Source organism: Hemicordylus capensis, chromosome 6, assembly GCF_027244095.1.
Source record: "Hemicordylus capensis ecotype Gifberg chromosome 6, rHemCap1.1.pri, whole genome shotgun sequence".
In the NCBI taxonomy this organism is placed as follows: Eukaryota; Metazoa; Chordata; class Lepidosauria; order Squamata; family Cordylidae; genus Hemicordylus; species Hemicordylus capensis.
In genome coordinates this window covers 37,158,513-37,178,442 of record NC_069662.1, presented here as the reverse complement: position 1 = coordinate 37,178,442, position 19,930 = coordinate 37,158,513, and the positions used below count along the sequence as shown (strand labels likewise).

The following is a 19,930-nucleotide window of genomic DNA, read 5'->3' as shown; positions in this document are numbered from 1 at the left end:
AGAAGAGGAGAGGAGGTCTTGTGGGAGCAAGCATGACTTGTCCCCTTAGCTAAGCAGGCTCTGCCCTGGTTGCATCTGAATGGGAGACTTGATGTGTGAGCACTGCGAGATATTCCCCTCAGGGGATGGAGCCACTCTGGGAAGAGCAGAAGGTTCCAAGTTCCCTCCCAGGCATCTCCAAGATAGGGCTGAGAGAGATTCCTGATGCCTGCAACCTTGGAGAAGCTGCTGCCAGTCTATGTACACAGTATTGAACTAGATGGTCCAATGGACTGACTCAGTATGTGGCAGCTTCCTATGTTCCCAGCTCAGTAGTGTCAATACTGACTGGCAGCAGCTCTCCAAGGTCTCAAACAGGGGTCTTTTCCCCCCAGCTCTGCCTGGAAATGCTAGGGATAGAACCTGGGATCTTCTGCATGCCAAGCAGATGCTCTGCCTCTGAGCTATGGTCCTATCCCCGTTCTTGTTTTCTAAAGGGTTAAATATTTGTTACGTTGAGCAATCTCCCCACTCCTGCTCATACTTAATTTGAACCAGGACTCAGTCCCTGAACATGTGCTCTTTTGCACAACAATACTGAGAAGCCAGAGCTAGTATTTCTGGGAGGAGGGGAGAGGGTGTGGGGATGTAAGAAGAGCTCTGCTGGATCAGGCCAAAGGTCCATCTTGTCCAGCATCCTGCTTCATGCTGTTATAAGCCAAATACCCCAGAAAGCCCACACACAGGCCCTGAAAACAAACATCTTCTCCTCAACCCGCTGGTATTCAGTGATATACTACTTCTGAACATGGAGGCTCTATTTAGTTTTATGGCTAATAGCCAGCAAGATATCTCTCCTCCATGAAACTGCCTAATCCCCTTTTAAAGCTATCTGAGACAGTGGCCACCACCCCATCTTGTGGTCGTGAATGCCATTAATTAACTAACTGGTGGCGCAGTGGTAAAACTGCCGCCCTGTAACCAGAAGGTTGCAAGTTCGATCCTGACCAGGGGCTCAAGGCTGACTCAGCCTTCCATCCTTCCAAGGTCGGTAAAATGAGTACCCAGAATGTTGGGGGCAATATGCTACATCATTGTAAACCGCTTAGAGAGCTCCGGCTATAGAGCGGTATATAAATGTAAGTGCTATTGCTAATTAATGAATTAACGTGTTGCGTGAAGAAGTACTGCCTTTTGACTGTCCTGAGGGAATTTTCTTAGGTGACCCCGAGTTATGAGAGAGGGAGGTTTGCACAAACATTGCACGGCATGTCAGCCAGTGAATAAAAAACAAAGTCACAGAGTACTGTACTACTGCTGCTATGATTTATATACTGTTTTTCAACAAAAGAGCTCTCAAAACGATATATGGGGGGGCCTGTTGGTGGGGGAAAGAGATGGTTTCCTGTCCCCCATTTTACATTTTGGAAGAATGTTCTTTTCTCTGAAATAAGAATAATGTACGTGATAAATATTCTCTGTAATGTTAATGTCTTGCTGCATTACTGCTGCTTTTGTTTGTGAAACTGCTTTGTGGGTGATTTCCCCCCCTTCCCTTAAAAAGACATGTAAAACTGATTATATAATATGCTTTGTGGGTGATCCCCCCACCTTTAAAAAGACATGTAAAACTGATTTTATATATATAGATGGTTCCCTGCCCCCAAAGGGCTGTCTAAAAAGAAACATTAGACACCAGCAACAACCACTGCAAAGACTCTCTGCTCCTAGACAATTCCTCTTTCCCACATTCTAGGGATGCACTAAAAACAAGTTCCACAGTTGACCTCTGGATCAGCTCTTTCTTTGGGCAGAGGGCAGGGGTGTAGCGAGTTTCCCGGGGGCCGGGGGGGGGGACAAAGTACAGGCAGGGGGCCTCCATCGTGGTGCCTCAAGCCACGCCCCCTGCATCTGACATCAGAGGCAAGGGGGCGAGGCAATTAGCAAAGTGTGATGGCCCCCCGGCTCAGTCAGCAGCCACAGCCGCCGAGCCCAGCAGGGCGAGAGTCTCTCCCTCCTCTCTCTCCCTCCATCTTGGCCGTTGCCTCAGCCCCCTCCTGTCAGGACATCCGGTGCGAGCTTGCTCACCCCCTGGCCGGCCGGCTGTATGTGTGCCTTGTTCCACCGCAGGGAGGTGGAGGGGAGAAGTGAGACAGCCACTCTCACCCTGGGAGGGACAGGAGCGCCTTGCCCATGCGCCTGCAGCCGCTCTGGTGGCAATGCCCCTCCCCTTACCTCGGCTGGAGGGGAACGGGAAGGAGGACCCAGAAATGGGGAGAGGGAGAGCCGTGGCTCTTGAAGGCGAAAGGAAAGGGCTGGCGGAAGTGGGTGCCCGGATGAGGAGGAGGGGAGTTGCTGGGGAGAATTGATCAAGGAGGAGGGGCCCGGGCTCATGGAATGCCAAGCAGAAAAGGTGGCGGTGGCAGAGCGCACCCCATCCCCAAGCCAGGGAGATCTTTGTGGGGCCCCTGACCCGCCAGGCCTGGGGACATTTGTCTCCCCTTGTCCAATGGACGCTACACCCATGGCATTTTCCTCCCACCTACCCCCTTCCACCTGCTAATTCATCATATTCTTTCTTCCTCCTCCTCCTCTTTTTTTTTTAAACCTCCTGCAGATGGATAGTGAAGGCAGCGCCCTGTACGATTTATCTCCTCCTCCTGCTGGCTATAGGACTTTCACGCATCTTCATCTTGGCTCATTTCCCCCATCAAGTACTCGGTGGCATCTTGGCAGGTGAATCCATCGCTAGAATCCGCAGCCTGTGGCCGTTTCCACGGTGTCAGTGTGTGCTTTGCGATCTTTTAGCACAGGGGCCGGTAACCTTGGCTCTCCAGCTGTTGCTGAACTACAACACCCATGATCCCTGGCTGCAGTGTATTGTGGCCGGGGATGATGTAGCTCAGCAATAGCCGGAGAGCCAAGGGTGCCTGCCCCTGCTTTAGCTGGAAGGTGGAGAGAGACCATCAAGTGGAGTTGTAGCTCAGTGCAGGACCAGTGGAGGAGAGCTGGTCTTGTGGTAGGTAGCATGAATTGTCCCCTTTGCTAAGCAGGGTCTGCCCTGGTTTGCATTTGAATGGGAGACTATATGTGTGAGCACTGTAAGATATTCCCCTTAGGGGATGGGGCCACTCTGGGGAGAGCATTTGCATATTTTGCATGCAGAAGGTTCCAAGTTGCCTCCCTGGCAGCATCTCCAAGATAGGGCTGAGAGAGACTCCTGCCTGCAACCTTGGAGAAGCCGCTGCCAGTCTGTGCAGACAATGCTGAGCTAGATGGACCGGCGAGAGCATAGCTTGGAAAGACAATCCCCCCCCCACCTCTCTCTCTCTCTCTCTCCCTCCCTCCCTCTCCCACACCTCAAACTGCATCCATTCAATATAACCTGCACCCAGGTCTGTCCCTGGATGTGGCTTCTGCTTCCATGTGGGTGGCCTGGACCTTCGGTGTTTTTTTTAAATGCACCACTTGCTTTTTCTGACCCTTGTTGGACATTATCGGACTGAGGGCAGTGCACTGGGCAATGTCCTGCACAAAAACAGAGCACCAGGCCGGATGCAAATGCTAGGACCTCTTGTGAGAGAGAGTCTCCTCATCATGTACTGAGTAAATTGGGGTGGCCGCGGCTTATTTTGTGGTGTGAACCCCACTGCTTAACATAGGAACATAGGAAGCTGCCATATACTGAGTCAGACCATTGGTCTATCTAGCTCAGTATTGTCTACACAGACTGGCAGTGGCTTCTCCAAGGTTGCAGGCAGGAATCTCTCTCAGCCTGAGCTTGGAGATGCTGCCAGGGAGGGAACTTGGAACCTTCTGCTCTTCCTAGAGTGGCAACATAGGAACATAGGAAGCTGCCATAGACTGAGTCAGACCATTGATCTGTCTAGCTTAGTGTTGTCTTCACAGACTGGCAGCAACTTCTCTAAGGTTGCAAGCAGGAATCTCTCTCAGCCCTATCTTGGAGATGGTGCCAGGGAGGGAACTCAGAACCTTCTGCTTATTTGTGTTTCCTGAGAACATCATTGTGTCGATGCATTTTGCACAAGGTGGCTGGACTGAATGTGGTACCATCTTACAGATCGGGGTCTCCAGATGTTGAGATCCAACCTTGGGTCTCCAGATGTCGTTGGGCTGCAACTTGCTTCATCCCTAGCCACAGTGGCCAAAGCTATTATCCATCCACCCCAAAGCCATGGCACTGGGGATGATGCAAGTTGTAGGCCAGCAACATCTGGGGGCCCAAGGCTGAGAACCACTGTGGTAGAGGGTAGTCTTCTGGTGGTGGGAGTATATGCTATGTGGAAATCTGAAGCTTATTTGGAGGTCATGCAGTTCTGTGTCTCTTAGAAATAACGAAATGGGAACCAGTTTCAGCATTGTACTAGAGCATTACTCTGCCTATGTCATTATTGTCTACACCAGGAGTTCTCCTGTGGTCCTCCAGATGTTGCTGAATGACAAATTCCATCATCCCCAGCCACAGTGCATTGTGGCTGGAGATAATGGGAGTTGTAGTTCCGCAGCATCTGGAGGACCACAGTGGGGGAACCCCTGATCTACATGATTGGCAGCAGCTTTCACGGCTTTTTCCAGCCCTACCTGGAGATGCCAGGGATCAGACCAGGGACCTTCTGCATACAGAGTAGTTGCTCAGCTGCTGAGCTACAGCCCCATTCTCCCTGCTTACACTGTGGTCTTTGCATTCCAATGGCCATTTGGTATCCTATGTTCTAGGGACATAGGAAGCTGCCATATACTGAGTCAGACCATTGGTCTATCTAGCTCAGTATTGTCTACCCAGACTGCCAGTGGCTTCTCCAAGGTTGCAGGCACAGGAATCTCTCTCAGCTCTCTACTGGAGAAGCCAGGGAGGGAACTTGGAACCTTCTGCTCTTCCCAGAGGGGAATATTTTATAGTGTTCACACATGTGGTCTCCCATTCAAATGCAACCAGGGTGGACCGTGCTTAGCTAATGCGACAAGTCATACTTGCTACCACAAGACCAGCTCTCTTCTCCTCTCCTCTAGTACAGGGATTCTCAGTGTTGGGTACCCAGATGTTATTGGACTTCAACTCCCATAATCCCCAGCCCCACTGGCCTTTGTTGGGGATTATGGGAGTTGAAGTCCAATAGCATCTGGGGACCCAATGTTGAGAATCCCTGCTCTAGTACATACCCATATTGAACCTTGCTGTCAGACAGTGTTGAACCACCACTATCTGTGAACCACTGTAAGCACCTCTGCATTGTGGGATGCTGGGTTATATGTAGCCAGAACGACCAAAACAGAGATGCGGGTGAATCGTTGCACATGCTTCTGCTGTGGATAATGGTGGCAGAGTCATGCATCTGGTCCTGGGCTGGGCTAGAGCTGCTTCTTGGGGCTCTTACTCTTGTCCGTGTCATGTGCACTTGGTTATCTGCAGTTCTGGGTGTTCAGAGGGTAGCATGAGGTCTATGCAGCTTGATGACCAAACTGGGGATGCTTTAGAGAGCAAGGATGACGAGTTGCACAGGGTGGCAGATAGCGTTGCACCCCCTTTCTCAGTTTTCTTCTTTTCTGCCACTTTTCACCATCTGCTAGGAATTGGTCTAGGTTGGTTGCTGGAACCTCAGGTCCCATTTGAGAAGGAACTCAGCTTCTACTTGTTGGCATCGCTGTCCCTTTTCTTAAGCACTATGATGACCTATTGGACGTTGATTGCTCTTGGCATAGATCTCAGCTGGTAAGTTTCTCCAACAGAGGTAGAGGTCAGACTATGGGGATGTCTTCGTGGTCTGTTCTTCTCTTACACTCCACACTCTTGAGTTCTTTAGGAGGCAGCCACCACAGTTAAGTTGTTTTTAGGCTGGTTTAAAGCTTAAGGAGTCTCTCATGCACCCAAAGGATTTGTGTGATTCTGTCTGAATGACCTTTCCCCATTATTATTTCAGTTCTTGATGAACAATCCTGTTATCACAGTCTTCCCCATGGAGGCCTAGATCCAGCTAATCAGTTGTGACGCCCTCCCCTTGGAAGCAAAGCGAGTTGTTAGCTGACTCGCTTTAGCTGGATCAGGGCCAATATTTGCAGTCAAAAGCAGTATTCACTTGATATATATTGTTTCCAGTATTGGGCTGTGCAGCAGTTTTTGATGTGGTTGAAGTGGAGTTGATGCTTGTAGTGCATTTTGTAATCATATCACAAAACTGGCCCTGTAAATGTGCCACTACAGACCTTCGTTGTAACTTAAAAGTATTTCCCTCAAATGTCAGGAACATTCCCAAGACAAGGTGATATTCACCCCAGTGTCACCTTGTATTGACTTCACAGAATTTTTTAAAAAAAGTTTTCAGTTCATTGCAGTGAATAATGCATTGCAATGTAAATTGCATCGAGCACTCTTCTGTCTATTCATAATAATTCACCTACAGAAGTGAAGTTCTGTGATCCCAGAAATTTAACAAAGTGTTTTCATAACTGTCATGGCCCCAACTTTGAGTAGCAGGCTTTATTTTATTTATTTATTTATTTATTTATTTATTTATTTATTTATTTATTTATTTATTTAATGAAATGGGAGGAGCCGGCTTGGAGGGCAGTGCTAACTGTGGAATGCTGGACCCAGCCCACACCACCAAGTCAGAGCTTGACAGTAGGGAGTCCCTGGAGCCCGTGACTCCTGGCCAGAACCTCCAGAGACTGCAGCAAAAGGGCCTCGTGCACCACTGCGCCCTCTCGTCAATACAGAAAGAAGTCAGGGAGAAGCAACAGAATACTAAACTCCAGGCCAAAGGACTACCCCTTTAAATATCTGCATGCCTTAGCAAGGGGGCGGAGCCTCAGAGGGATGGTCTGGCCCTGGAAGTTAAAACAAAAAACAAAAAAAGGCTCCACTGAGCCTGCAGCTCTTGTGGGATTAAGTTGTCTTCTCTCAGTGATCTGTCCAAGGTCCTGTCAGACTTGTATCTCCAGCCTTGTCCTGCAGAATCCTGACCCTGCACTATATGCGGCTGGTCTGTGTGACTTCAGCACTCCTCCTGCCCCAGACTTGGTGGACCTGTTTCCCCCATGAGGTTTTTGCCCATCTATGAGGTCTGTCTCACCACGCCTTAGCTTCTTGTCACACAAACATAGCTCTGCCTGATTTACTTGTGTCTCTCTTGGTGGCTCTCCTCAGGTCGATCACCCTCGCAGCCAAGTGGTGCATGAATCCAGACTGGATCCGCATTGACACACGCCCCTTTGCATCGTTGTGCCGGGATGTGGCCACAGCTCTGGGGCTGGGGCTGGCCCTCCACTCCTCCTACTATGCCCAGCTCAAAGGCAAGAGGCTCAGCTGGCTTCAGAGGGTGTGTTGTGCTGGCCTGGCCCTTCTTGTCCTGCGGCTCTTTAGCAACATGGCGCAACCACAGAACGTGGCACTCTGGTATGGGCTTACCTTTGTTAAGTATACGACATTCCCGTGGATAGTGGTAGCCCTGCTGCCCAAAGCAGTTCAGGCCATGACCTCCAGTTCAACAAAGACTAGTTAGCAGAGGGGCTGCGTGTTCTTTGAGGGGCGTAGATGGTGAATCCCCAAAGAATAGGTTCTCAAATGCAGGTCCCTGGATGTTGGACTACAACTCCCATCATCCCTAGCCACAGTGGCCCCAAAAAACCCTGCCACAGAAATCTGTAGACTTTACCTTGAGGCGTTTCTTCTCTTAGCATATGCAATAGGTTTTTCCACCAGAGGAGATTCAGTATAGGTTAGAACTAGCTATCCAGCTATTTCATTCACTCAAGCCAACACAGTTTCTCTTCTGGTCTAAACAGCTGTACCAAATACCTTCACCAGCTTTCCCCTCCCTCTCATCTAAATTATTGCGGTGTGCTTCTCATGCAGATAGGGGACTACTGTTTGTACTTAAGGTGCAACCAAAAAGGTTTGGGGAAGAACATTCCACAACGATCCGGTGTGGGGGCGGGGCACTGGAATGGATTGCTTCATGGGGGAGCAGAATTGTTACCAGTAGACATCGGCAAGAGCAGGTTGAACATCTGGCTCGGTTAGGGCAGGTGGGCCTGATCTATGAGGCAGGATTAGCTAAATTATTCCTCCCTCCTCCTACCCTTGAACAAAAGCACCATAAACACAATGCCCCCTGTTAAGCTTGCTGTTTCCACTAGCTTTGGTTCAGATGTTCAATGTTAGCGTACATCAGTACATCTGCATAAAATAGCCGCTGTGGTGGAAGCAAGGAAGGTGTCTTCATTCCCAAGTTTCCTGTTCAGCATTATAGCACACAAGTGGAAGCATCTTTGTAAAAGGGATGTATCTTCTGCTCTGGGCCAGCCCCACATCCCCTACAAGAACAACCTTGCACTAGTTCTACAATGTATTCCATAAAACCCAATGGAGTGTGCACACTCACTTCTACAAGCTTCTAGCTCTTCTGGGCACCCACCAACATCCTATAAGCACCTGCTTGCACCTATGGCTCTTAGTGGGAGCATGAGCATCAGGTGATCCTCTCCTGACTTTTCCTCCTTGTCGGAACTTTCTATTGCAGGGGGTCAGCAACCTTGGCTCTCCAGATGTTGCTGAACTACAACTCCCATCATTCCTGTCCACAATTGTGGCTGGGAATAATGGGAATTGAAGTTCAGCAACAGCTGGAGAGAGCAAAAGTTGCCCACCTTTGTTCTGCAGGCTCATCACCAACTTTCTATGGATGCCCATGTGCATACTTAACTTAGTTGCTGTATTGTAGCAATTTTTCATACAGGGAGAGTAGCATGAGAATTACTCATGAATGAACCCTGATAGGTTTATCCATGAATAGATTCACACATTTCTGCTACTCAACATGATCTGTCTTATTGAAGGGGTGTGGTTACTGCCAAGGCCCTTTCCCCAGATGCAATCATTTGCAGCCAGAGTGGCAGAGTAGAGCCCTCTGTGCTGGTGGATCTGCTCTACTTACAGTCTAAGTAGATATCACCAGAGTTTGGTGCAATTGCACTGTTTTTTCTGGCACAAGGGACCCTCACTGGTGTGAATGCATCCGAAGTCTATAAGCAAACAGTTGAAGGAGCAATGTTACACAAACTGATGGGATTTTATTCCAGAAAACACTTGCTCAAGGCTGGGGGAACCAAACTCCTTGATTTTCATAAAAGATCACTTTGTTGCATTGTTTCTGAGGAATTTAAGCTCCAGTATTTCAGGATAAGTTAACTCCACATCCCTCCTCCTTTAGAGAGCTACAATCTTACATTTCAGAGGCCAGAGGTAAAGTAGGGGCAAGGTGCAGGAAACATCCCAGTGTGTGTGTCGTTCCCTTAGAAAGGTAATGTTTACAGCTGGCAATCTGCCTTTCTTTCAAATAAATTCCTAGAGGTTTTGTGGCAGCACCCTTTGCTTTAATAGCTCAAGCAGTAATTCATTTCCCTGTATGCTGAACTCTCCTTCCTCCAGTTTTTGGAGGCCTCTGAATAGGAAGTGCGCCCAGCTATTAACTGTATGTAGGAAGGGTGGGGGTGATTGGAAAGAGTGCGCTTAAGAAGAGCCCAGTCTAAACACCTCCTCCTTCCTCGTAGCCTTCCACCCTGCTTCCTGTTTCTCAGTCAGCAGTTTGTGGTCCAAACCAGGCTCATATAACCACTCAGACTTGCTAGCTTCTGCCTCTCCACTCACTTTAGTCCTGGTCACCACGTTCCTTAATTATCTTGGCTGTTAATATGCGTATATATACAGTGTTTTTTAAAAAAAAATCACAGTTCCTTATGAACTGGGAGGGGAGCGCTGTGGTTTGTTGACAAGCAGGGGCCATAGCTTTCATGCACTCAGTAGCATCAAGAGTCATACCAGAATGGACAGGAAAAGCAGGTGGTGTTGGAAATAGTAACTGGATGGGCCTGGTGGATCCAAGGGCAGCACAACTCACTGGAGAAAGCAGTTGTATAGCATTGTCCTAGGTTTCCTTTGACTTTCCAGTGGCTGCCAAACCGTTTATTCTTCTTTGTTTTCAAATTAAAGCCTAAAATACTATTATGTGAATAAATTATGAAGTCAACCTTTGTGTCTGCAACAGCTCACATCATTTGCTCATCTTAAAAGAAACCCTTCTCCATGCATACTTTTGAAGAAAAGAATATGAAGCACTTTCCAGATTTTATATATAGCACATTAGCCGACATATTACACAAACATCCATGCATGCAGTTGAACAAAAATTGCATGAATGAGGATGTACAATAGCACGGCCATTGGGAATAATGGTCACACTATTTCACACTCACATGACAACGTGCATGGAAATGTGCACAGTGTCAGCCTCAAGGTCTGGTGGCAAGATCCTGGGAGACAGCCCTCCCCGTCATGCACACACTATTTGGTGACCTCAAGTTAAACAAATAAAATAAATCTGCTGTTCCCCTCCTGCAGGATCACTCCTGTGGGTCGTTTGTTCAACCCTGCAATCTCCCATCATTTTGAAAACACCTTGCATTTCTTCATTTTCAGTTTGCTTTTGTAGTTTCTCTCCAGCAAGACTATCACACATTCTGTAGGGTAAAGGATAGGCTCCAGTTGCCAATCACTGTCCTCTCTTTGACCTCCTTTTTTTGCCTCTTGCAGAATGCCTTCTTTAAAACACTTTAATTAAAGTTGCTAACGGTCATTTTTCAGGGTTAAACTTCCTCCCCAGGGGCAGTAGAAGTCAAATCTCTGTCTATGGACATACCTTGTCTCTCCTGCACAAGCATATACATGCACACACATGAACACTAAGGCGCCATGCAATGCATAGGCTGCACACAATTCACTTGCTGAAGTGTATTTTGGACTTCTTATTGTGGAACAATTACATTTTTTTAGTATACCTTTCACTCAAAAGGTGCTTTCTTGAACTGGGCACCCTGAGCTCTATGCAGCTGCCTTGTGTGGTGAGTCATCAGGGACTGTGGATTAGAATGTCTTCCTGAGCAGAAGAATACTTTCCATTTCTGGACTGGTCCCACGCGCCCACCCAAGCTGGCCATTGGTTTCTCTAAGGCAGGAAGAGCTATAAGAGGTTTCCTGTTGTGCTGTTACCTGGGTTACAGTTGTCTCCTGACTCTACCCTGACTGCTGTCTATGGCTTAGCCCTAACCATTTGTAAATTAGTGGAAGGCAGGCTGTTGCTTAGTTTGTTTATTTAACATATTTCTATATCCCCAAAACCTGAATCTCTGGGCAGTTTCATTAAAGAATTTAATGAATAGAGAACAGGTAGATCCGTCCACTGTGTATAAGTAGTTAGGGGGCGCTCAAGCATTGGGCAGGAGTCAGGTTGTTACATGTATATCCCTGTTATCTGTGAGCTGCTCCTGCTAAGTTAAGAGCTGGTACAAGGACAGGCCCTAAAGTTAGAGACACACCACATACACATTTCCCCCATGTGGGCTCCACTAGTGGGGACAAGACTCACAAAGAAAAGCCAACAGGCACCACACATCAAGTCTGCCACAAAATATTGCCAGAAACAATTTTATTTACACAAGGACAAACATTGGAACATATTACAAAATACTCAACTAAAAATTGTATTGAGCGAAAGAGAGAGAGAGAGAAGAGAAGAAAGCAGGAGGAAAAGCAGAAAAAGAAAAAAGAAAAATACAGATATTCCCACTTGTGGGGGCATCTTCCAGTGTCATGGGAAGGGGTTGGTTAGAAAGAAAAAAAACACCCATTTCCCTTCCCTTCCTGAAGAACAGCCCCCCTGACAACTTAATACTGATGTGGAATCCCCTGAAAAGGATCCCTACAGAACATGAGCTGCAACGCAGACAATTGTTCCACACTGTTGTCCTAAGGACTAATGGCTTTTCAAAGGCATTGCAACTTAACGGCCAGCCTCTTGACTTCTCCCTCCCCCCACCCAAAAAATAAATCCCAAGATGAGAAACGATCAATATGGAAACAATGGCTGGTGGAAAATGTTCTTTCAGCCCTCCCATCTCCCAGAAGAACAAGTAGGAGGAAAAAAAGTATGGGTGTGAAAGAGATGGCGATGTGGCAAACCCTTCCTTATGGTAACCTCCCTGTAATGCTTTGCTTGACCTCAGATTTAGCTGGAGTCTTTTGCTCTGTGAGAAATCCCAACACTGGGATGCTATTCTAGGTTATAACCATGTGGATAACACATTTCTTTGTAAGTGGAAGAATCCTGGATGAGGGGAAGGAACAGGACTTTTGTTTTTATGTAATGGGCCATTATTAGCCTGATCATCCAGTGGACATGAAGTGTGTGCAGAAACAGGTGTACTGGACATGCAAAAAAAGGGGGGGGATACTATACACAGCAACCTGGTAAATGCACACAAAAATCCATGGGCAACCAACCCCCCATTCATACTCCCAAATAGAAGCCTGTGCATACTTAGTTCCATTTAGCTGCAGAGGCAAAAACAACTGTGCACCCTTCTGCAGGTGTCTAGGTCTGTACAGGAACCTCCCACAAACCACAAGTGGACAGTAGGATGTGTGAAAAGAAGGGGTGGTGTGAGGAACTGTATGCCCCTTGTGTCTGAATGCAGGACCAAAGAATATGCCCACTTCTCTTGTGTGGACGCTGCAAGTGCAACAGCATCCTTCCACAAGCACTTCATTGGTCTGGTTATCAGTCAGTGGGTTGTATCCAAATAATGTAAGTCCTGACTAAGCCCGATTGAAAGAATAGAGACAAATTAGATGCGACTCACTTAAGTACCATTGATTTCAATGGAACTTAGGAGTCGTTTTCTTTAGATAGAATTCAGGATGTTTGAGACCTGAGGACTGCTTCCCTATTTAATCTTGTGCATCCATGACTACAGAAAGGTCAACAATTCTGCTTTAAAAAAAAAAGTAATGTCTCCTCATCTTTATTTCATCTGCACTGCTACCATATCCTGCAGCAGAAGTTTCCATATCAGTTATTTTGGTTGCAAGGACCAACTTACTGCATCAAGCCAAATTAGCTACCTTGCAGGTTCTTAAACGTGATTGTTGGAAGTGCCTCTCTGTTTAAGAAACTAATTTTTTGAGCCTCCCTAGATATAATAATCAAGACGACTCTCACATTCTTGTCCCAATAAGGCGGGGGGGAGGTGTGGGGGGGTACGGCTTGAGGTCCTCAATGTGAGCAAAAAAATCCACACTGGAATTGGGAATTTTGGCTAACCTCCACCACTGTTGTTCAAGAGAGTTCATAGAAAGGCATGGTGCTCCGACCGTGAAACTGATACGCCATTGTGAGGCCTGCACACTGCCGCCCCCCCCCCCCAATCTGGCCCAGTCAATGAATAGACAGGCAGCAGGGAGAACATCAGGTGCCAGACCTGCCCTAGCAACCATCCCTGCCTGAGTAGGAAAGCTGCAGTTCCTTCATTAATAATCCCTAAACATAACAGCAATGCATACCTGCAATCAGCCGACAATGAACAGAGGAGCAGTGATCAGATGATTAAGTTGTGCTGTTCTATGGCTTTGTGTAAAAAAAAAAAAAAAAGGCAAACCAAGAAGCTGATGGCTCTCCTGCTTATGGAGTACTTCTACCCAACAGGAAATGTGTGCATGGTTATTTAAGCCGGTAACCCCTTGCTCTCTTCTGCTAGACTTGAAGTGTCACCAAGAAAAGTATTCCCATTTCCCAAAAAGGCATTTCTTGGGAAATTCACATATGGCAATTATTGGCATGGAAGGGGTTTCTACCAGGGATCATCCTTGCAGATATACTACCTGCCTCCCCACTTCCTTCTCCCCTGGCTTGCAAGTAGATCAAACTGTAAACAGGCCATTTTAAAGCATCTATGCCATGAGGTTAGTGAAGATGCACAACTGAGGATCTGCCTGCCTGACTGCTGGGGTAAAGAAGTGCATCATATCCTCACGTTGCATAACAACAGATGCAAAGCCCACATGGATTCCACTGTCTGCCCACACAGTGCAAACGGGTTCAAACAGGCCGTATGGCACACAGGTTAAGCAATTCACATTAGGAAGGTGCAAGCCACGTTGTTCTGCCCTTTCACAGCTACTGATTCCTGCACATTTGGCTGAGGCTAAAGAAAGGATATGTACAGATGTACTCTGTTGGAGCGGTCGAGTTACTGCAGAAGCACACTCACTGCTTTGCATATAAATATACAATTCCAACCTGGGATCAGACTCGGGGAAATCAGTTCTAAAAAACATGATTGGCAGGCATTTGCAACATCACAAACCTTTCTCCATTCTCATACTCAAAGCAGTTTTGTAGCTATTTTAAAAGGGGCTTTTCTTTTCTTTCTTTTTTTAAAGCAAGGAACAAATATCTGCATGAATAAATTTCACACTGCACTAACTGTTTTTAAAGTCAGACAGCTCACCTGAAGACTGAGGGGAGGAACAGTACAGACAGCCAAGATCAGTGTTTGAATTGCTGTCAGATGCATTGTGAAGATCTGTGGAAACCTTGATCTCTCAATGGGAGAAAGGCCATGGTGACCTCTGTTTAAGGGTACATCTGTACACACCCAAAGTGCCAGCTGGAAATGTGGGAAGCTCTTGAATGAATCCATCCTCAGGAACTGGTCCTGTGTGTTGGGAGTAATAATTGATGGTTGCCACTATGAGGAAAGGCTTACATGTCAAAGCAGGATTATGGATGTAGAAGTGTCTCAGTTAGCATTTTAAAGGGATGATATTTTAAAAGGTGTGATCAGAGATTTGGCACCATTTTGTGACTGCAAAAGAAATGTGCTTAGAGTGTAACAAACAGGAGAGATTGCAGAGTCCTGCTGCTATTGGATTACAGAGATTATAAGTCTCTAGTGGGGGGAAGGGATAGAAAGAAGCAGTAAAGTGACCCAAACAGGTCTTCGTATTACTGTCGCTTTCCCCTCTCAAATTTATTCCCAAAAGGGGCGTGGTGCTTTGGATGCAGATCGTGAGTTGTCCCTCACTACTCTGTAGTAATTAATGTTAAAGGTAGTGCCTCAAGTCATGCACAGGCTGTCCAATTACTGTTCTTGGAAAGGATACATTTCACCATCCCTCCCTCCCAATCCCCATATGGCTTATTTTTCCTCACTACAAATGCAAAATTGACACGTGTGTATGGACTTTTTAAAGAAATGAAATGGGTATGACTTTCAGAAATGATCAGATTGGAAACACCACCATATCCTTCACTGCTGTATTCCTCACTGCTTAGCCACCTTGATTTGCGCTTAAGATACTCCTCAGAATCTAGAATATCGTATGGTGTCCATTTACTATTCCACAACATCTTTCTGTGACTTCTCTCGATTACAGTCCTGAGTAAGCCCAGAAGGTGGTGAATAGATTTAACCACAAAGATTTCCCTATGTATATATGAATCATTCCACCATGTTTCCCCTCTTTTCTAAACAAATACTTTTTGGCTTTGCAAACTCCCAGCCTGTTCTTGCCTCTCAACATTTCAGCACCACAGCCCCTGGAGAGCAGACAGGACTCTGCAAAGCCAACAAATTAAGACAAGGCAGCCTTGACCAAATAATGCAAAAGGTGAATCTGGATGGCTCTGATTTAGGGGGTCAAAGGTGCTTCAGCCCACACTGGCATCCACAGCCAACAGGGGTCTTTACCAAACTACACTGCTTTTTTCTGAACATATCTCTAGCTCTTGTGTTGAGCAAACACGATCTAGATGTAGAAACAGGTGGGGAAAGCCTGTGGTGTCAACAGACCACATCCACCCATTTATTTCATTAAATCTCTGCTCTGCTTCCCCCTTCACCTAGAGATCTGAACCAACTGACCACACTCATATGTAGCATACCACACAAAAGCAGTAGCTTGTTAATGCATGTGTAATGCTTACGTCTCACCCCATATGGTTCTGATGCTTAGTGCATGTATTCTCAATCCAATCCACAGAAAACTGAGTAGCAGTAGATGAGCACACACTGCTGTGCTTGTGGATAAACACTGGCTAAGGCTGCCTCACGGGGAATCCTGTGGAATCAAGTGTGCACAACCGAGTTGCTGGGTGAAGTCTCCCACAGCAGTTCCCTGCTCTCTCTCCCATCAGCAGCTTTTTACACACCTAGTACAGCGGTGCACCTAATGGCACAGTGGGGAAATGACTTGACTAGCAAGCCAGAGGTTGCCGGTTAAAATCCCCACTGATATGTTTCCCAGACTATGGGAAACACCTATACCGGGCAGCAGCAATATAGGACGATGTTGAAAGGCATCGTCTCACACTGCGCGGGAGATGGCAATGGTCAACCTCTCCTGTATTCTACCAAAGACAACCACAGGGCTCTGTGGGTGCCAGGAGTTGACACCAACTTGACAGCACACTTTACCTTTGCAGTAGGTGCCAGGAATCTGTCTTCAGACACCACCTAGCAAATCAGGGCCGCACAAAGAAATGGTCTTTTGTTGCCCCTGCAGTTCTCTGGCCTGGGCTAATGGTTTGCTGCCATGCCAAGCTGGGAGGAGGAGAAGGAAAGGAGGGAAGGGCAGAAGAAGGAGAGCACTATCTGGACATGTCCTTCCATTCGTGATATATATAAAATGTGATTATTTCATATGACACCTCAGGAAGGAATATCCTTCGGCAGCCTGCTCCACATGGGACACTTGAGAGGACTTAACCTGAAACAAACCAAGAGATCCCCCGAACAGTTCCCTGGCAACCCTAATTTTGTAGCTAAAAATGCATCCCAATCTTACATTCCACACAGCTCCCCCCTCCCCAGCACCCCCCACAAACACGCACAGCTTAGAAATCCCATTGCCCTGAACTAGTAAAAACAATACCGAGCCCCCTCTTTTCCCTTGTTACATTATCCCTGCTAGCAACTTTCCAAAGGAAAGGAGTTTTGTGGTACAAGTTAAAAAAATACTATTAAATAATACATCTGTAATAAAATTATATACCCTTTTTTTCTTTATATCCATTTCTTTTAAAAGCTAAAATTGCTCTATATTTTCTTTTTTAAATTTTTTTTTTTTGGCTGGTGAAGTAGTAACAGCAAAGAATTCTCTCCTTTTTCTTTTTTCTTTTATATATGAATGGACAAAGTTTCATTGAAACAAAGTTTGTGCACGTGATACAAGAAAACAAATTATTTACAGTAAGTGATGAGGAGTCTTTCAAACAATAACAAGGAAAAAAAAAACAAAAAGAAAGAGAGGAAAAGAGAGAGAACCTCCAGAAAGCATTGGTCATGAAACAGTCAACATAAGCACACTCTTAATTACAAAAGGGTTTTAATGACACGTGCCCTGATCCAGCAAGGAGATCTGTGCTCGTAAACAGGTTTGCGCCTGATTAGGAACTGTGGGTATAAATGGGATGTGCATCCCAGTGACAATGCAGTGTATCTTGGCTGCATTGCTTTGAATGGGATGCACATTCATATTGAATGGGATGTGCATTCATATCCAAATGCACACCCCCAACCACATTCTCCCACAGCTAGTCACATGTGAGCAGTTTGTTTACACATGACTAGAACTGGATCGAAGCCAATGTGTATTGGTGTTGGGGGGAGTTACACATGATTCCTTTCTGTATTTCTATCTCCCTTCGAGATGATTAACAGAAGTGGGGAAGGGCAGTTGGAGGAGAAGTGAACTCACAGAGAAATTAAGGCATTAACAAAAATGACTTAAAGGCACACATTTTTCCTTTCTCCGCACCTCGGGGACTTCTCCTAGAGATTAATTCAGAACTATACATATTGCAGAACACTTTACAGCTGAATGGATCAGGAGAAAGACAGATTTAGGCAACAAAGGTAGGATTAAATCCAAATGGTTTGGAGCTAAACTGAGAGTGAGAAACCAAGAGAAATTGAGGAGGCAGAGAACGGAGATTTGAAAATGCATCTGGGAGTTTGCCTTCAATCCCATCTCATTGTGCAAATAACCCAGAGGAGAGAAATGGCATTTCACGAACAGATTCGGCAAGATTGGCCCAACCCAATAGGCAGTACAGGTGGCTACCTAGGGCAGCACAATTCCAGGGGCTCCAGGTTAACAGGGCAATCTCAAGGGGAAATGCAATTCCTGTCCTGCCCCTTGGGACCACAAAGTTTGAAATGTGAGGACAGCTGGATCCCATACGCTGGTTTTTCTATTTGCAGCCCATTTTTCCTGGCTCTTTACAAGAAAATGAAACAAAAATGTCCATGTTTGGAGCAAGGAAAAGGCACTGCAATCAGAAAAGACTCTAAGGAGGAAATCCAGTACCCTCCTCCCCCTGCCTACAACAAGATACGGTATGTGTAATTTTCAGCTAGGTCAGCAAAAGAGTTTGTGCGAGCCCTGAGAGGGGGATGAGTTTAGCGGCCAGGGCCAGGGGAATGATGTCTAAGAAAGGAATAACCCGAGGAGATGCCCATATGAAGGCCCCCAACCATTCCCCTCACAAATCCCAAAAGAGTTAGGACAAAATGGTGATGCTGGTGAGAACGAATGCCAGGAGACTGACGCAATCACACACGCGCACACACACACGGGCTCATTTTGTCCAGTGCAACTCTTTTTTTTTTCTTTTCATTTTTTTAATAGATAAAAAAATTAATTTCTTTTGTTGTTGGTTGTTTTTTTTTAAACGAAATCACAAATGACCAATTAACCCACAGAGTGACAGCTACACAAATTGAAGTCTTGGCACTTCACAACACGGGTTCGGCCTCCATTGGCTCTTCTGGTTGTCTGTGTGGAAGGAGAAGGCAAAGAACAGCTGGTTAATGGCCCTTCCTTGGCTGAAAGGTGGACAGACAGTTGTTGGCAGTTAGCAAGAATATGCTAACTGTTGAGGAGGGAAGATCAATCACTAATGGACACTTCACACATAATGTGGCACCTGAGGTTGCCACGAGCAGCTCCGGGAGTGTGTGGGAATCTTACTTCCTGACGGCCAGAATTGGCACGATTAGTGGGTTCGTACAACATGCCCAATCTCGACATATTATTGCCAAGACTGGCTCTGGGACTGCAGCTGCTTGTAGCAAACTCAAGTTCTGTGTTATGTGTGAATCAGCCCTACTTGTGGAAAGCCAGCAACAGGGCTCAAGAAATCCAGTAGTCTATTAGTCTGGGACGAGTGGAAAATGATGCCCAACAAATGAAAAAGGTACTAATAAATAACGTACCAACATAGCCTGAGGAACCATCTGACAAGTAAAATACTTTTGTCTGGCTGGTGAACTGAAGTGCAAAAATTGAGTCACCCAATATTGCTATGAAATACACAAATATGCAGATCATGCAATTAAGAGTGTATATTGTTTCATAGTACAGTAGGTTTGCCAATTGCGGGTTTCAGTATCCGCAACTGGCAAATGGTCATCAACCGCAACTTTAGTATTTGTGGTTGGCGCCATTTTAAAATGATTTTCAGCTGGTTTTTTGGCCAATTTCTGGGATCACGGGATCAATCCGACGGTCAGGGGACCTGTTCCAGGGAGGGGGTCAGGGGACCTGTTCAGAGTGTCAATGGCACTTTTAACCTTTCTTTGTGGATTTTAGGCACTTTGGCACTCATGATTCCCCTAATCCCCTGTTTACAATGTAATCCTATGCCTCGCCAACCATGAAAAATAAAATAAAATAAAAAGACAAGGTAGTTGAAGGAAAGGCAAAAGGGTAGCCATGATGAGAAGGTTCCCTCCCAAACAGAAATGGCAGCCATTAGGGGCAGGGGGAGTGTGATCTGATTCCTAACCATGGTGGCACAAGGGTTAAAACTCCCCTCATGGTGAGTCCTGATCTTGATACCCCTCAGTGGCTGCTATTTATGTTAGGAAAAAATGAGCACATCGGGCTGAACTATGCATTTCATGCAACATGTAGTTTGGCTCTAATAGGTCCCTATTTATAGATTTGGTTGATAAAAATTACATTGATAACCAGCCCTCTCATGTGTCGATGCCCATGGCATGACTTTTGAAAGCAATCCCTTGAGCACAAAAT

General features: G+C 46.2%; 2 protein-coding genes across 21 annotated transcripts in view; one reads left to right on the top strand and one right to left on the bottom strand.

Moving 5' to 3' along the window:
* G6PC3 (glucose-6-phosphatase catalytic subunit 3) overlaps positions 1-10,025 on the top strand; it is a 28,736-nt gene extending 18,711 nt beyond the window's left edge. For all 13 annotated transcript variants that reach the window (XM_053265645.1, XM_053265642.1, XM_053265641.1 and 10 more), the window contains 3 exons: positions 2,597-2,715; positions 5,569-5,710; positions 7,145-10,025. In XM_053265645.1, coding sequence (XP_053121620.1) covers positions 2,597-2,715; positions 5,569-5,710; positions 7,145-7,499 — 616 coding nt within the window. In that variant the 3' untranslated portion in view covers positions 7,500-10,025. The remainder of the gene's footprint in view (positions 1-2,596; positions 2,716-5,568; positions 5,711-7,144) is intronic.
* A 1,440-nt stretch (positions 10,026-11,465) lies between these two features.
* Positions 11,466-19,930, bottom strand: part of HDAC5 (histone deacetylase 5) — a 138,530-nt gene continuing 130,065 nt past the window's right edge. For all 8 annotated transcript variants that reach the window (XM_053265633.1, XM_053265632.1, XM_053265634.1 and 5 more), the window contains one exon: positions 11,466-18,670. In XM_053265633.1, the coding sequence (XP_053121608.1) occupies positions 18,631-18,670 (40 nt within the window). In that variant the 3' untranslated portion in view covers positions 11,466-18,630. The remainder of the gene's footprint in view (positions 18,671-19,930) is intronic.